We start from the raw sequence: 18,251 nt of genomic DNA, 5'->3' as shown, positions 1-18,251 counted from the left end.
TGCGCAGATCACAGTCCTCTAATTCACGTGTGTACATTTCCCGAAAGTTCACCGGGCGATCGTTCTGGAAATTTGCGTCTAAACCTATATAGTTTGTCTGGATCCGCTTTGTGAGACTCAGATCTGAAGTTTACGTGTACACAGAGATTTTATCCACATCGTGGACCAAAATGTCGGTAGTTGGAATAGATTTAGGAGCATACACGTGCTATGAAGCAGTAGCTCGAGATGGTGGAATCGAGACCGTCGCTAATGAGTACAGTGACCGATGTACACCGTAAGTACCCCAGACCTCAAAAATAAATGTCAACAACGCCCCACACACGTGCTCTATTGTTCGGATTACACACTGATGGTGTTAAGATCTTAAACGGTGTAGATTTTCGGCATTTTTTCGATAGCGTATCATAAAAATCAGGGTGGCGTCCATGATGTGTTCGGTTTTCAATTTTTAAACTTAATCTGAAAAACAGTTCTATCTTGTCTTATCGAGACTGATCGGATTCAAAATACATTGAGATTGAGAAGTGTTCAGCGAATAATTTGAGTATTGGTCATTTTCGGTATATCAAAAGGGTGTTAATATTAGTTGTGTTTGAAGCACTTAATCTTCTTTACGCTTTGATGAAAACAATAGTTGTGGGAATAAAGCCTCTGATCTACAGCTTGGGGTATTTGTTTAATTCCATTAATCTAGGCCCATGCTGGTGGATAAACATGTGCTGAACTCGTTGCAAGAAATAATAGATGCTAATATGTTAGTATTCACAAATCAGTTCTGTTTTAAGTAGCAAAGAAGACAGATAATTTGTTTTTAATGTAGATATAATCAGCTTGAAATTTTTTTTTGTTTATTTTTATTATGAAGTGGAAATCTGTTCATGCATGTGCATACATACTATAAACAGTTTAAAATAAAATGTCTTCTTAAAATTAGGCCCATCATCTGTGCAGTTTAGTAGGACCTCTTAGTTTTTCACTGAAGTTATTGAATTCTGTGATCAAGGATTGAAACACAGTGCTTATTGTTTATCACTTCTAGTTCAATTAATCAGTGTAATCCTTACCATTACATTGTAAGGTAGATAAATTCCCTGAATATTGTGATGGTATTTGGTCTAAAATTATTTAATTATATATCCTGTACCTGAGCCATGGTAAGGTTGAATCATTTGAGCTCAAATGTTTTAATTCAGGGATTAAGTCACCCATCCTTGTCCTGTTTTCTAATTAATTATTCTAAATTATTTCATATTTTTGTATTTCAGAGCCTATGTGTCACTTACAAACAAGCAGAGATTCATTGGGGTGTCTGCAAAACAACAAAATGTCACAAATTTTAAGAACACAATATCATCTTTCAAACGTTTAATTGGGAGAAGATATAATGATGCCCATGTTCAAAGAGAGAAGCAGTTCGTTCCATATGCAATCACTGAAGGACCACATGGCTCCACGGATATTTTGGTATGAATAAGTATCATTTGTGCACAATCTATTCAAGTGTCCGTTGAGCATGCATTAACAAGCCTGAAAATAAACAGCAGGATAAGGTCAATGTCCTGTAACCAGAAGTATTTGGACATGAGCCAACTCTTTGGTACAGGACCAAAGTTACATGTAAATAACATTGTCATTATTAATGTGGGTAGTTATCTTAAAAAATAATTCCAGGCTGGATTAATAACAATGTATTAATCGGGAAGAATATTTCTTAAATCTTGTTTTTGTTCATCTCAGTATTAACAGTTTCGTGGTGTTTCTGGGTGTCCAGAAAACAAGTCAATTTGTTGAAGGTATTCCTTTGTCTGACTATCTAGTTTGACAAACAGAAAACAGATTTTTATCTCATCATGAGGCAGTTTGAAAAAAAAATGTACATGAAGGTACATTTCGTCTTTTTCATCGTACGTGGTCAAACTGTTCGAGAACATACCATACCAGCCAAGATTGTAACTTATAATAACATGTGTTGGTGAAAATCCAGATCATTCTAGTCCTGGCACATTTGTTGTAAGGCCATCTTTAACAAGATGTTTGTGACCCTTACTACTCACCATGAAGGGCTCAACTCAGATATTATTGCTGCTTTCTCCAGATAAAGAAATGTTTTATTTATTAATGTCCAGTGCAGTTTGTCTTTAATTGCAAAGCTTTTTTGAAAAAGTTAAAAGTAAACATCAGCCGACCTGCTTTAATTCTTCATATGGGGGTTTGGTTATGAAAAACAGACTATGGATGGCTTTGGCTTACCTGTGTGTTAATCAGACTGGTCAGTGTTATTGTTAAACCATACTCAAGATCAATATAGACCATCAAATATCTGTAAAGACTAGATCTATAACAACACAATAGACAAACAAGTTGTTTTAACAAGGTTCATTCTACTCTGCTATTCTTACTAATGAGATTGCCTGGGGTTTTGACTGATACAGGTTAAAGAATTGCCTCAGTCAGTCAGCCAGTCTGTTTGTCTGGCTGGCTGGCTGTCTGTCTTGTCACAGAACATTTCACACTCAGGAGTGTGTCTGACATTCACACTGAGCTGGTAGCTTCAGACTGGTATTACTGAGTGTCTCCTGCTATATAATACTAAAACCAGCGATTTGGCCTTGTTTCAGATGCTGTATCTTATAGGTTTTGTAGCTGTGAAATTTGGAGAGGTAGCACATTTTGATTGCTGATTCTTCAACATCAATGAAGTGCTTGATGTCAGCTTTAAAAAGAAGGTTATGAAAACATAGATGATAATGAAAATAGCTGCTGTTATGTAAATGAGTTCAGAAGTTTTGTTCATATAACCAGACTAGGAAAATAGATGCATGTGTATTAAGAGAACTTCATTTGACATCAGCAGTGTAACGATTAATGTGATTTGGAATATGGTGCTATGGTTAATATGCACATGTTTTTGTTGTTACTGTGTTTTCAGGTTCAGTATATGGGAGAACAACAGAGATTTTCCCCAGAGCAAATTGTGGCCATGCTACTGACCAAGATGAAGGAGACAGGCGAGGCTGCCCTAAAGACCAAAGTGGTCGATGTTGTCGTTTCTGTAAGTAAAATATAAACTAAGGCTTCACAGGAATTCTTCATGGGTGCATGCAGCATGACATTTCCAAAAAGTATTGTCCAATACAGTGGAAATATTGCAGACCTAGCATTCAGACTTCCTCATTCATTCCCCTAAAATGTGTCAAACTAAATCCTTGTTCACACAGTACAGTCTGTGGTGATAACCTTGTTTCATGCAACTAACCAATTGAAAATAGGACATGCTATATATTCTATTCCATCTGTATCATTTGTCTAAACTTGCATGGTTGTTCAGATGTTCCTATATGCTTATGAACTAAAGTTCTATTGTGTGCTACATGTACTTGATCTATATCGAACAGTGGAGGACACATATTGTACGCAGCGTACATCACATAAAGTTATGTTTGAGGATAAACCTCCTAAGTTGTTCTCAAAAATGTGGATTGTAAATCATTTTGTATTCAGTAAGCAGAGTCAGCATTTCAGGAGTCCCGCAAGTTCATGCAGATATGAACCAGACGGGGCACTCACAAACTAACACAGCTAACGGGCAAGGTTTTACAGTACTTGCTAGACTGAATGTACATAATAGCCGGGTCTGTTGGCACAATGCCGCCTTTAACACCTACCATAAAATCACGCATTTAGGCCACCATAGTTCACCAGAGCCCCAACCCTGTCTCGTCCAAACTTTCGTGAAGTCGTGAGACTCTTGAAATGCCAGCTTGGCTTATACCTTGAATTTAGTTCTAATTCAGTTCTTCAAAATGTCAAGAGTCTAAAGAAATAGAGACTTTTTTCATCTATTTGGAATAGTAGTTAAAGACCCAGACAACACCAAGCTAACACATATTTCATTCGAAAGCAGGATTCTCAAGCTTTCTAAAAAGTATCATAGTTTATTATTTTAATGAGATTTCAGTGAATAACATGTAGAACAAAATTTCAATAGTGCACAAATGGCTGGTGTGAACTGAGGCATTGGTGTAACATAGCCATTACCCATTCACTCCATGAAGTGACATGATAGCACAGAGCTACTGCATAAGACGCCCTCTTGAGATAGTTTACAACGATTTAGTTACATATAGCTGAGGGGCCATTTCACACAGTGTTGTGGGGCAAGTCTGTATTATTTAAGTATCACCACAGACATAAAACTACTTGATTTACAAGCCATGTAATATTCAGCGATGGTATCAAAAATTATGTCAGACTGGATCATATTGTCTTGGCCCAAACCGCATTCATCTCCCCAGTAGACCCTAGGCCTAGTTAGACTCACTGTTCAAATTGTACAAATACATTTTTTGTCATTTATTTCACCGTTCAGTCAGTAGTTTCTAAACAACAAATGTCAGAGTCAGTGAAATATTCATTAGGGATGGCGAAGGTTGATGGGAATGAGAAGACGGTATCTCACTGGACAGTGATTAAAATAATTAAATCTTGTGATATGATTTTTTTCTTTATGAGAATTGAAGAATTTAAATGTTGCTTTTTTGTCATTCTGGCATGCAAGGGATGTTGTTTTTTTCCTTTTTTCTTTTTTCTATAGCAGAAGCATAAAATTCAGCGAGTCGAATGCCTAGATCAGCCTCAGTGATACTTAGATTTATTTCCATTTGGTTCAGAATTGAGCATGAATCTATTTGTACATCCGTCCTATTGTAATTTTGTAAATATTTAATAGGGGTCAAAGTCACCAGCACGACCTCTCCGGAGGCTATATGACCTGAACTAGTGATTAATGTCCCGGCCATGCATCTGCAAGCTACTTAAACTGTACATGATATACCAAGCTTACTGTATTAACAGTTCAAGCAGTGGAAGAAATATCCTTCCAGTATGTTCAATTTCTGAGAAAGCCAAAATCCAAACCTTTATCTGCCATAGACTGCTCCTTTGACTATAACATGGAAAATACCTTTGGCGTTACAGAGCTAGAGTAAACGTCACGTTGCTGTTGATAATGGAGAAGTGTTGAAGCTGTATCAAGATGAAATTTAACTAACTTATATTGGGTTGAAAAAAATCAAAAAAAAATATTTAATGCCAGTTCAAGATACCCTGAATGGTAATCTTTCAGTGGACACAAGCATTAATCAGGTGCTGTCTTTCACTCTAAATTTTGTGTCTATGCAGGGTTTCCGCAAGGCCTGTTTTGCGTTCGTTAAACGGACCCATTCCCCTGAAATGGAATTGTAATTCATAGGAACTGTTTCCTGTTATCTCTTCAGGTGCCATCATTCTACACTGATAGAGAGAGAAGGGCCATGTTGGATGCCTGCCAGATATCAGGGCTGAACTGCTTGAGATTAATGAATGACACCACTGCTGGTAAGTAGTCGTCTCTTTTTGACTCAGTGTAAATTTATCTGTCTCAATGTTAGATCCAGCAATTAGACTTGGCTATGCAACTCATTCAGTTAGTGGAGCTGGTTTATAGAAGATTTTCAGTGCGTTGACTGCCAGATTGGTATGACTGGCTTCTCAATTTTTCCATGGCAGTTGGCTTCAAGTCAGCAGGTTTCTTAGGTTCGACTACTCCCAAACTTACCCAGGAACCTCTCACCAATGTGATGGCTGTGAGTTCAAGCTCATGCTAGCTTCCTCTCTGCCAGTACGTGGGAAGGTCTGCCAGCAACCTGCGCATGAACTTGGATTTCCTTCAAGGTCTGCCCCGGTTTCCTCAATGATGCTGGCTGCCATCGTATAAGTGAGAGAACAACATAAAACACCAATCAAATAAATAAATAACTCACTAACTTGACCATGATCATATAATTGAAATATTCTTAAATACAGCATTAAACACCACCTTATGTCAACCACACAGAGAAACAGCTTAGTTTATAATGCATAGTTAAGATTTATTTATATAATTTTAACAATTTTTTTTTTTTTTATTTTCTTTCAGTTGCACTGGCTTATGGAATATATAAGAAGGACTTACCAGAACCAAATGACAAACCTCGTCATGTTGTGTTTGTGGACATGGGTTACACGTCCCTGCAGATATGTGCTGTGGCATTTAACAAGGGAAAACTCAAGGTAAGCCAGCCATGTGAATTTTGCATGACTTAGTTAACATTATGGGGCTTTTAAGCATAGATAGGATTGCGGACACACGGCTACTATGGTGTGATACCTTAAGAAATAGCTGACACAGTTGTGGCCTATATTTAACACTTTGCACATTTGTAAAAGGGGATACTGCAAGCCTGTAAAAGTTACATTATTTACTGTGATTCTTTGAAACATTTTGACTTTTTTAAGATGCATGTTTGTAGCAAAGTTCATTAACCTGTACACAGTTACTATTTATGGCAGAAATGCAGTAAATATCACAAACTGCTCCAACACAATAATTTACGTTATGTAAATTAGAAACCGGATTATATCCTAGTTCTTTGTAAACTGTTTGGTGCTGTATTTTGCTATGGACTTACAACATTTTACTGTTAGTAAAGCTCGTCTCTTACTGCTACATCCTTGCAATATGTAATGGCAAAATAGAAAATATTTTCATTTTCATCACTGTCGCCACTTTTGGTTTGCTTGCAGATGTTGGGGGTTTCATCAGATCCATACCTGGGGGGCAGGGACTTTGACAGATTTTTAGTGGAGCACTTTGCAGAGGATTTCAAGAAGCGCTATAATATAGATGCACTATCCAAACCAAAGGCGTTGTTGAGATTAGCCACAGAGTGCGAGAAACTGAAAAAACTTATGAGTGCTAATACTCAGAGCATTCCGTTAAATATTGAATGTTTCATGGATGATAAGGATGTGAGCGGCAGAATGGACAGGTGAGTGTGTGTAGTCATAAAACAGACAGCTTATCAGAGACCCGTCCATTATACCATGCTAACCACTATTACATATGTATGTATTATCTAGTTTATAGATACTGTAAATCTTCAACCTTTTCAACTACTAACGCATTTTTTACAGTGGAATTTATACATACAATTATGATGAAAATGACACTAAGATGATTCTTTCCTTTCACTAAAGATGCAGGCTTCATTAAACTGTGAAAATTATTTTTCTTCCCCATTTAGCTCTCCCAGAATGTTCCAAAATATTGGTTGCAGAGGTGGTTGAAAAGGTTGAGGGTACACTCTGTACATTCATTCATTCATAATGTTGAATTTGGTTTGTGGCACAGATATTCAAGCTGGATTAATATTTATGTTGCTGAAATTGTTATGTAGTTAAAATATGGATGATGTGCTGTGAAATCTAATCCGTGAATTATTATTCTGTGACATACATCTCGTGTGACATTAAGACCAAGTTATCATTAAATCTTGATGCTGCTCAAGAGACAGCAGTTTGTTCTAACTGTACATGTGGAAAATGATTATGTACGAATGAGGATTGTTGAGATAACAGTCAAGGCTTAGATGCATCTAGCTTAGTGGAACTGTCCCTACAATTTAATGGTTCTCTATATTGTTTAAACTTTGAGAAAAAAATTGTTAAAATTTATCCATGTGGATGGAGCATTGAAAAGCTATTACTCACTATCTTGTGTATTTGATTGCTGTTTTCTTAGTACATATACTAACTTTGTGACTGATTATGTTTACAGGGAGACATTTGAAGGAATGACGAGTGGTTTAATCAAACAAGCTGAGGTAGCCATGAAAAGGATTCTTGAATACACGAGTAAGTTTCTCTGACGTATACTGAATTTCTTCACGAAATAGTTTGCTGTTCTGCGTACAGTTGTTAAACAGGTTGCTGAAGAACCCTGGGTGTAGTTTTTTGCAGTGTCTGTGTTCGTGCCCACACTGACTGACATCGTTCACCTTTCTCGGGGCACTTTGTGGGTGTTCACCGAGGTCCGAGCAAGATCAATGATCAATTTCTGAGAAAATTAAATTGTTGATGGAAAACATGTATAATATAGAGGGGCAATTACCGGGTTTAAAAATACCCTCAAAATGAAATTTTTTCAACAAAATTCCAGGACATAATTTTCTTCATTTGGCATAGAAACCTAATCTTTGTTTTGTAGTTCCTTTTCATGTATTCTTTAAATCAACTTTGCACGAGTACGGGGTTGTTGCTAAGGCTGTCTTACTGATGTGAGTTGTAAATATATCTGAAAGCATTAATATGAACACAGCTGACTGTTGTGTGTTTCTGTGTGCAGAATTGCGTCCTGATGACATCTACTCTGTGGAAATTGTGGGAGGGGCTAGTCGTATGCCGTGCATCAAGTCCATGGTACAGTCCATATTTGGGAAGGAGCCGAGCACAACCCTTAATGCTGATGAGGCAGTCAGTCGTGGCTGTGCCTTACAGGTGAGAATACTTAGCTGTTCTGTCACAGGTAGCCTGGAGTACAGTGGAGGTTTGCAGTGTGCCCTCAAGGGCTGTGATAGTATGTCTGTAAATTGTATCATGCTTTGTGTCTTTACCTCTGCCAAGAATGTTATATCTTCATCAGCCTATGAAATTTATGAACTGATATGAATGAAATTTTGTGCACATTGCCTTGGGTCGAGCCCCAGTCCAAAAAATTGAAGGAAGGTGGAAGAAGAAATGTTTTGGGAATAAGATCCAAATAATTGTTAACAGAGGTATATTGTCTTTTCAGTTTTCTCATGTGTGTACTTCTGTTCATTTCAGTGTGCAATTTTGTCCCCGACTTTCCGTGTGCGAGATTTCTCCATCACTGATTGTCAGCCCTATAGTTTGTCATTAAGATGGCAAGGAGGCATTGAGGAAGACTGGTAAGGGCTACTGTATCTATAGTGTTAATGGCTATTTTGTCTATAGTGTTAGGGTCTACTTTGTCCATTGTGTTAAGAGGCACTTTGTCATTAGTGTTAAGGGCTACTTTGTCTATAGGGTTAAATACTACATTGTCTAGTGTCAAGGGGTTAGTTTGTCTATAGCGTTTTTTATGCACATGTTATTGTTTTAATTAGTGACAAAATTATACTGTTATATTCACAATATATGTCTTACCCCTCTCTAGCCGTAAGTGGAAAGGTCGGTCAGCAAACTGCGGATGGTCGTGGGTTTCCCGGGCTCTTCCCAGTTTTTCCCACCATAATGCTGGTCAGCATCGTACAAGTGAAATATTCTTGAATACAGTGTAAAACAGGAATCAAGTAAATAAATAAAATGTCTTACTGTTGCAGAAATTTATGACTTCACTTTCAGAATAACCATCTTGGCCATGAAATTTACACCTGTTTTTTGTTTTGTTTTTCTTTCAGTGACTTGGAGTTATTCCCGATGTTCTCTCCAATCCCAGCCTCTAAAATGTTGACATTCTTCAAAAAAGAGCCATTCCAGTTGGAGGCCAGGTACACATATCCAAACATGGTGCCCTTCCCAGAGGCTTTAGTAGGTGAGTCAGTACATAGCATTTACACCTTAATTCAGAGGTGATGGTCTTGGTTCTGTAGCACTTTTGTGTCTGTATCCATGAGGCTTGGTTGGTGCCTTCAGTAAAATCTTCATTATGTCAGCTTCAAAACGTCCATTACTAAGACGTAGTTGTTGCAAGATATATTGAACGGGTCACACCAGGATTTAGTGTGATACAGCACCACACTACACCAACTGACCTCAAAGAAAATTTTCACTACCCACTGTCGAAACAGTTCAAAGAAATGAACTATAGCACATGTGAGCTGTAATGCATGGGTTGGCTGAGTTCTGATCTTCAGCGCATGACTAATGAAGCCACCTGTTCAAGTGCAGGTAATGGTGAAGTGACTTTAGCTTTACCCCAGGACATCTAGCACATACATGTCTTTTAATCAGTGTGGGTTCATTCAGATTCTGACCAATTTACTGCGCATGTAAACTTGGGTGCTACCGTTAAAGTTCTCTGCTGTGGAAAATAAACAAAATCCAGGGTAATTTGAAACAGAAGTGTGGTATTATGTACTGCTTAAATGTATTCTTAAATAGTTTCCGGAAATGAGTCTAGATGTAGCTGCATTTATGTAAATAATTGTCACTAGAAATGGGCTTAAATGTCTTGGGTGGAATAAACAGGCATACACCTGGGTTGAGCCTTCAGAAGTACCGAAAAATGAAAAATTAACAAAATGTGCTTTTGGATCTTAGAGACAAAGGACAATTTTTGTTATTATGGTCGCTTGAAGGACGGAACAAAGTGATTACCCTAATTCGTCCACCTTTTTGCATGTGAAAGAACAATTTTCAGGGCAGTTTATGGTTTTGGATGCGAGGGGGCCACATTGGTTGCATTGGCCAGTTTCTGGGCTTCATATAAAGTATTATTTTCTTAGTCTGTACAGAATAAAGCCTCCAAAATATACTTAAAAAAAAACACCTTGCAAACATGCAAAAAGTTTGAAGAATTAGAGTATGGAAATTGATAGCAGTCAGAGTGGATTAAGTAATGCATTAAGCTAATGCAGAATATCCCAGTTTGTGATTGGTTATTGCTGTTCCTTTGTAGGTGTGTTCAAAATAGATAAGGTAACACCTCAAGCTAATGGAGAAAGCTCCAAGGTGAAGGTAAAGGTACGAACCAACATCCACGGGATATTTAACGTGTCGTCTGCATCCATGGTGGAGAAGGGCGATGATCATCAGGAGGAAGGAGCAGAAGAAAACATGGAGACAGACGACGGGCCAAAACCCGAGAACAGCGACAACAGCCTGGCTTCAGAGGAGGATTCTGCAGTCGAGTCAAAATCTGGAGAGTCTAATGAGGTAAGGCTACATGTGATGGTAAACTATTTTGCATTGGTCTGACCAGTTAGTGTGGATATCTTCGTTTTGTTTAGACTCTTCAAGAATGGTTTTTTTTTCCCTCTTCCACTTTGTTTTCCTCTTTCACTTTGTTTTCCATCTTGCTAAGTCTTCATCAGGTCACATCACTGGGAGCAATTTCAAAGGCGAAGTGAACTGAAGAGCTCCCAAACAAGTGGAGATAACCACACTTTGCTTTACATCTTTATTGACCCTCATTTGTAATTTTGTAAACATCAGCATTTAGGCATAACTGCATTGTAGTCTGCTGGGGATCATGCTCATGCTAACATTACACAGGCAATCCACCACTGGCAGATTAATAGCAAGCTTCTGAGCTGCCTGGAAAGCTTTCATCCTGGCTTGTACTGTACATGTACCAGTGGTCTGATAGATGTGTAATTCGTCTTTCAGACCCCAATGCAGACAGAGCCAGATGCATCCAACCCAGAGCAGACAAACCAGGTAGGTGAGAATGAATGTTATGTAACACCCCAGCTCAGCACTGGGTCTTCATGAAGAGTTGCTATCTAGTTTAGATTTGACCTACCCTAATTCCTCGACCTTTTTCGCATATGAAAGAAAAACGTTCAGTATTATTTAGACACATTTTGGAGGCAAAACTACATTGATTGGGTTTTGCCAGATTCAGGGCTTCATAAAAAGTACCAGATCATCTGTGTAATGCCCTCACAGTATGTTTGAATAAACATCTTGCAAACATGGGAAAAGGTTTTGGAATTAGAGCATTTTCTTTCATTGGTGTGGCTCAAAAAATTACTTAATTGGCACACCTGATATGATTAATAATGTCTCTAAATTGCATAGCTATATATAAGCTCTTAACCCAGCAGTTTTTCTGACGATGAAGCCCTCACATTATGTTTAAATAAACATATTGCAAACATGGGAAAAGGTTTTGGAATTAGAGTATTTCCTTTCATTGGTGTGGCTCAAAAATTAACTTAATTGGCACACCTGATATGATTAATAATGTCTCTAAATTGCATAGCTATGTATAAGCTCTTAACCCAGCAGTTTTTCTGACGATTAAGTAGAAATCTACTCATTACAACAGTAATGCATTATGGCGTGATGGTGTAGCTATGTTGAATCAGTATCTAGCTTTTTTTATTTTTGTGACTCATACTAAAGTTCAACTTTTTTCAACCACCTCTGAAGCCAATTTTTGAAACATCCTGGGAGAACTATGAGAGGTAGAGAAAGTTCATGCATAGTTTTGTGAAGCTTGCATCTTTAATCACACCAACAAATCATTTTATATGTCAGCTACATAATAATTGTATTCATAAATTCCACTGAATATAGTGGTTGAAAATTTGAACATTTACAGTCAGATTAAATACTGTTGCTTTTTATCATTTTACTCATGAGCTTGACGTCTGTTTATTTTGACCTTGACTATAGGAGAACAGTACGGGTGAAGTTAAGAAGGAAGCCGTGGCAGCAAAGAAGAAGAAGAAAACGATAAAGATGATTGATCTGCCTGTGGAATCCATTGTTCCTCAGCTGAACCGGTCCGAGATCAACCTACTTTTGGAAAAAGAGGTGAGCATTTCTGATTGTTAAATAGGTTATTTCAGTTGATAAACCAGTAGTTTATTAAGCTATATAGCGATTTTTATACACCCGCGCTATTAGGCGGAGCGTATTATGTTATAGCGATTTTGTCCGTCTGCAACTCCCAAATGTTTTCCGCACAAAGTTTTGATTTGAGGTGGACACCTTTGTCCACTTGAGATGAAGGTTCCCATCAGGGGTTATACTTGCCACAATGCTGCTGGTAATATTTTATAATATGCATTTGTTGGGGCATATGTTATGTTCACCCGAACTCATTAGCTCTTGCACAGACATAGAAAGCACATGGCAATTTATGCAATTGCAGACAGACAAAGCCCAAATTCAGTTCATATTCGTTTTTTTTTTTTTTTTTTTTTTTTTGCTTTTTTTTTCTCTAAATTGGTTTGCTTGAAACTATGCTCAGGTGAGTGGAAAGCACTGGGTGTCACCAAGGTTCACATAAATTCAACTAAATATGTTTAATGGCATGTCACTGTCATGGTTACAGTGCTTTAGGGACGGCTGTTCTCCCTTTCCTGTCACAAAATTTGGATATGTCATGTTAATGGCATAATGGCTGTTCAGCTTATTTTGTTATGATAATTATTTTATTCATTATTTGATTGGTGTTTTACACGGTACTCAAGAATATTTCACTTATATGATAAGAGCCAGCATTATACTTTGAAGAAACAGGGCAGAGCCTGCGGGAAACCCACGTCTATCCACAGGATGTTGGCAAACCTTGCCATGTTTGGCATGAGAGGAAGCCAGCATTAGCTGGACTTAAACTCAGAGTGTCCGCATAGGTGAGAGGCTTTTGGATCATTCCGCCACACAGGCACGCTAACCAAGGTCACTCTTGCCAGGATAAAAAGTGTGTCATTTTGAAAGTTTTCATTTTAAAATCGTCATCTGCTTTGACTGAATTTGTGAAAGTGTAGGCATCAAGCACAGTTTTATTCTGCTGAAAGAGTACCCCTTGTTAACGGTACTAACATCAAGTGTATGGATAGTAGTTCAACTCTTTGCCGATCTGTTCTCAGAACCAGATGATCATGCAGGACAAACTGGAGAAAGAGCGAGCAGATGCCAAAAACGCAGTGGAAGAATATGTGTACGAAATCAGAGACAAACTCTACGGGGATTACGAGCAATACACTAAGGATTCGGTAAGAAAAGATTCACTGAAAGTTTCCTGAAGTGCACCCTGCTAAAAACCCTTAGCCCACACCTGTTTAAATTTTTGTTTTACGGGCAGAATTAATCTTTTTTTCAGTGATGAAGAAGGGTATAACAATAAAAGCAAAACTGAAAAAATCATCTATGTTATGGGAAATGGGGACTCGCTAAACAGCTGTTTGTGTTAAAGACATATTTATGTGATCAGAAAGGCAAGAAAAACATGAAAATAGGACAAAATAGCAAGAGGGATATTCAGTCTTGTTTTTATGCTCGCTCATAAAATACAAAATAAAAGTGGTGTCACCTGACCTTTAACTACCCTAAATGCTCAATAAATTTGAGCTGTAAGGTAAAACTTAAGGTCCAGTGTTATAACAGTTCATATGATTTTGAAGAATAAAATGTACTGTTCAGGTAAGAGCAGATATGAGTTTCACAAAAATTTTAAGATAACCTGTTCAGTTTAGAAAACATTCATCTTATATGACAAAACATGCATTACATATGTGGTTGAATTTTTTGAGGATTTAGGGTAATTTTGAAGTTTTCTTCTAAATCAATGGCTGCAAAATACACTTCATTTCCAAAAGAGTCATGAGAAATTGTGTGGCAGTGCTATGATGAGATATAACGGTGTATAGCTAACATTGCATGTCCTGTTGTGTTACAGGAGAGAGAACCCCTGAGTCAGCTGCTTAACCAGACTGAGGACTGGTTATATGATGAGGGGGAGGACCAGTCTAGACAAGTCTACATTGACAAGCTGGCTTCCCTCAAGGTAAGTGTGTACATTAGATAGTGTATTGAGGAGTCGAATTTCAAGGTGTAAAACCTGTACTTTGATACCTCAGTGTTAGTGTGTCTGCCTTGTCAGCTGGGTGCCTGGACCCAGGGTCAGGAAAATGACTTGGAATTCAGTCAGACTTAACCTTAGTCATTCAGTGCTCTATTATCATCCAGTTGTTCATAGCAGGTTTTGCTGTATAATCTAAATATGATAAGGAAATATCACTGCATTATTTCTTCACATTATAATGTAAATGAGAATGTCTGATGAATCGGGCGGGTACTTAATGCTTTGTTTTTCTCTTACCCAGAAATTGGGCCAGCCAATCAGTGACAGGTATAAGGAAGCTTTAGAGCGGCCGGCAGCTTTCGAGGCGCTGGGAACAGCACTTCAGCAAGTGCGAAAGTGTTCTGCACAGATAGAACAGAAGGTAAGACTACCAACCATGTAGAGAATTGTTGTCAATGTAGAAACATTGATATTGTCACAGGGTCTTCTATGAACAAGGACGTCAGATGTGACCTTATGTTTGGGGCCCATAACTCGTGTAGTTATGCATCTCATGTGGTGTGCATAATACATGTGACATGAAGTGAAGACATACGTGTCATAGGGATGCGTTTAGAACTCATCTTTGAACAGGAATCTAGGAATTTCAAGTCCCAAAATTATTACAGCTATTGTTTGGTGCATTTCAGAAGAACACAAAGCCCCGAAAATGAGACCATTAATGCCAGCACATAAAGTTTTCAATATATGTGTATTTCTATTTTGCCAGGATGAAAAATACAGCCACCTAGAGCCAGCAGATGTGGAGAAGTTAAACAAGTGCTTAAAACAGAAAACAGATTGGTATGAGAAGCATATGAACTTACAAGGAAAGACGCCACTCCATGAACCTCCAGTTGTTACTGCTTCCCAAATTCACACAGAAAAACAGGTAAAAAACACTGTACTTCAAGATGCTCTCTTAGCTTGTGTCTTAACTTCCATCTCTCTGTCTGACCACATCTTATAACCATCTTTTTTCTCTCTCGAGAAAATTACCATCGGCTTGTGAAACTTCCATCAATGTTTAAGTATTATAGATAATCCAGTACCGTTGCTTAACCTGTGTTTTGACTCTTCCAGCTGCTGGACTCTGTGTGTAACCCAATATTGAACAAGCCCAAGCCTAAACCACAGCCCCCACCGGAGGAGAAGAAGCCTGATCCGAAAGCGAACGAGGTCAAGGCAGAGGACCAACCCCAAAGCCCAGATGACAAAGCAGCTATGGACTTGGACTGACATCTGCAGGACTTAAGCTATTGAATTAGGTGTCTGGGAACAGGACAGTTACAGGTTATAGACAGTTGCACACTGCAGCCGTAGGGCAGGCGGGTGGGTGAGAAGCACACTAGGGGATGGGGTGTGGAGAACTCGACTAGGTGACAGGTGACATCTCCGGTGAACTCTGAACAATACAGAGATGCGTGACAGGATATATCGATGGATGGATGGATGGATGTTCAATTACTCCCCTTGATGTATAATTCCTCTATTTATTGTCTATAAGTGCTAATCTTCATCAGTTTGTAAAAGTTAATTAAACCCCAAAGCAAAAGTAAAAAACATCACGTGACTATAGGCTGCCATCGTGGCCGTGGACTATGATAAACTCCCAATGTACTGCTACCGAGTATTGAATGGTATGGATCACTTGTACAAACTCTTGTCGTTTTCTAGGTGTTTTCAGCCAAGGTTCTTCTGATTGCTCACTGTCGTCATTGTTTTGACATCTGTATACTTGTATAGTATTGTTTTGATGTTCATTAGTTGTTCATGTTTGTACTGGTTCTCCTCCAGCATTGGACGCAGCCTGGAGTAGCAGCACTGTTTAGCATTACTCACTACAACACTGCACATTCTGCAACTTCTGATCGATGGCAGGGATAAATTAATATGGTGAGCAGGGGAAAGCATATGGGAATTGTTCATACCCATTCAAAGCAGAGGCTTTTGTTCTAGTTAGTCTGCTTAAATATTGCAATGTTGATTGATGGTAATACCTGGACAAGTAATAAAATAACTTATAAAGCTCAGTTTGGATATTTGTAAAGTTTATTTGTTTCTGAAGGCACTATAAAGGCGAGTTGGAAAAATGTGTTAAACCTTTAGCTGAGTGATGGGGACAGGTCAAATACCCAGCAGCAGGACCTTGATGTCAAATATCCCTTCCTCATCCCATCCTAATGACGCATTAATTAATTTATTTATTTGGTGTTTTACGCCATACTAAAAAGAATACTTCACTTATACAACAACAGCCAGCATTATGGGGGGATGGGGGGAACCATACAGAGCCCAGGATGGAAACGCATGGAGACGTCAGATTAAAGACAGCATGTTAGAATACTAATAAAACTAATACATTGTAACTTTGTAGATGTTGGGCTACAATCTGTTTTTGACACAACAATGGCTTAATGTCCTGCTTCACACTAGCGCGACCTCACAGGATTAACAAATATGCCACCTCCCCATTAATTTTAGTCCGGGTCAAAGCGGCATTCCTTTTTATTAGAACGAGACTGGTATTAAAATTTAAGCCTGGCTGGTAGTACACTTCTGAGTAACTGGCCAAACTTATTTGATTTGTGTTTACGTCATACTCAAGAATATTTCACCATCATTATGGTGAGAGAAGCCCAGTAGAGCCTGAGGGACAACCCACAACCATCCGCAGGTTTCTGACAGACCTTCCCATGTATGACCAAAGACTAAGCTAGCATGATCTGGGCTTAACTCCCAGCAACATCAGTGGTTTGAGGCTCCTGGCATGCTAACCATAGAGCTCATGGAGACCAGCCGGCCACACTTATAATTTTGAACATTGCCAGCATATCATACCTCTGATTGAAAGCCTGAAGGTGCGTGTGACGAAAATAGGCTTCTCATAATCTAAATTAAGTAATTCTGAATTCTTATCACTTCATTATGCGGGAATAATGAAGACCATAACGTCACTGTGAACTGATGTATATGCACTCACATGGCATCTGAATTTCTCAATCTATTTTGGAATCATAGGACTCCTTTGCCAGGAGTATTCATCCCGAAGTGTTTTTTCACAACAGTTGCCTTCAGTTCCCTTCAGTTCCTTCTGTTCATTTTTAAAATAAACAAATCTATGAAAGTTGTCAATCACACATATAAAAATCTACATCTTGGTTTCAACCCAGCTGTTCCACCTGTTATTTTTTTCCTTGCGGACACTGTTGAGTGTAGCTAGTACGGAAGATGTTATTGTCTTAATTTATCGACAAATAACTGTGATGTGAAGTCTTTTTAGGAAACCTGTTCTGGTTCAGAACAGCTTTGACCCAAGGATAGGACACTCTAAAAAGTGTAAGTTCTGGGTTAGTAAGTGGAAGAGTACATGGGCGGACTCCACCAAACCATTTCAGACAGGTCAAAATTTGAAATACGATTTGAAAGCTTGTTTTGGGGCTGTAGAAATTAAAATTTTGTCCTCATAGATGTTGTCTATAGACAAGTGTGTCCAAATTTCAACTTCCAGTATGAAAAGCATCGTACAGAGTTTTAAAATTTTGACTTTATGGAATCGGCCCTATTTGTTTTTCTGAAAGTTAAACTGCGAAGAGTGAAATGGACCTAAAATCTAAGCCTTTGTATATATGTAGACCCCCAATTACATGAGCATCCATTGCAGATGGTCTGAGCATATTGATCACCATTAATTGTGAAAATTCATTTACCTTTACATCTTTTTTGTGTATTTAGAATCCATGTTAAGATAATGTCTGAATGCTGTATGTATTGAGCTGAAATTTTTGCAGGTTTACACCTCTGACATGAAAGGTTTTCAAATTCTTTTTCAATAGGGTACTATGCACTG

At 38.3% G+C, this 18,251-nt stretch overlaps 1 protein-coding gene across 1 annotated transcript; it reads left to right on the top strand.

The window, feature by feature from the left end:
* Nucleotides 1-39: 39 nt before the first annotated feature.
* Nucleotides 40-16,434, top strand: LOC135472214 (heat shock 70 kDa protein 4-like). Its single transcript, XM_064751603.1, has 18 exons — nt 40-277; nt 1,269-1,467; nt 2,933-3,055; nt 5,280-5,379; nt 5,960-6,093; nt 6,607-6,851; nt 7,640-7,716; nt 8,207-8,358; nt 8,686-8,789; nt 9,282-9,415; nt 10,502-10,758; nt 11,212-11,262; nt 12,226-12,366; nt 13,428-13,553; nt 14,237-14,344; nt 14,664-14,783; nt 15,132-15,293; nt 15,485-16,434. Exons 1-18 carry the CDS (start codon nt 171-173, stop codon nt 15,638-15,640), a joined length of 2,496 nt encoding a protein of 831 aa, XP_064607673.1. The 5' UTR covers nt 40-170; the 3' UTR covers nt 15,641-16,434.
* Nucleotides 16,435-18,251: the final 1,817 nt, after the last annotated feature.

The sequence above is a fragment of the Liolophura sinensis genome, chromosome 8 (assembly GCF_032854445.1).
Source record: "Liolophura sinensis isolate JHLJ2023 chromosome 8, CUHK_Ljap_v2, whole genome shotgun sequence".
Classification (NCBI taxonomy): domain Eukaryota; kingdom Metazoa; phylum Mollusca; class Polyplacophora; order Chitonida; family Chitonidae; genus Liolophura; species Liolophura sinensis.
This window is presented reverse-complemented; position numbering and strand designations above follow the sequence as displayed.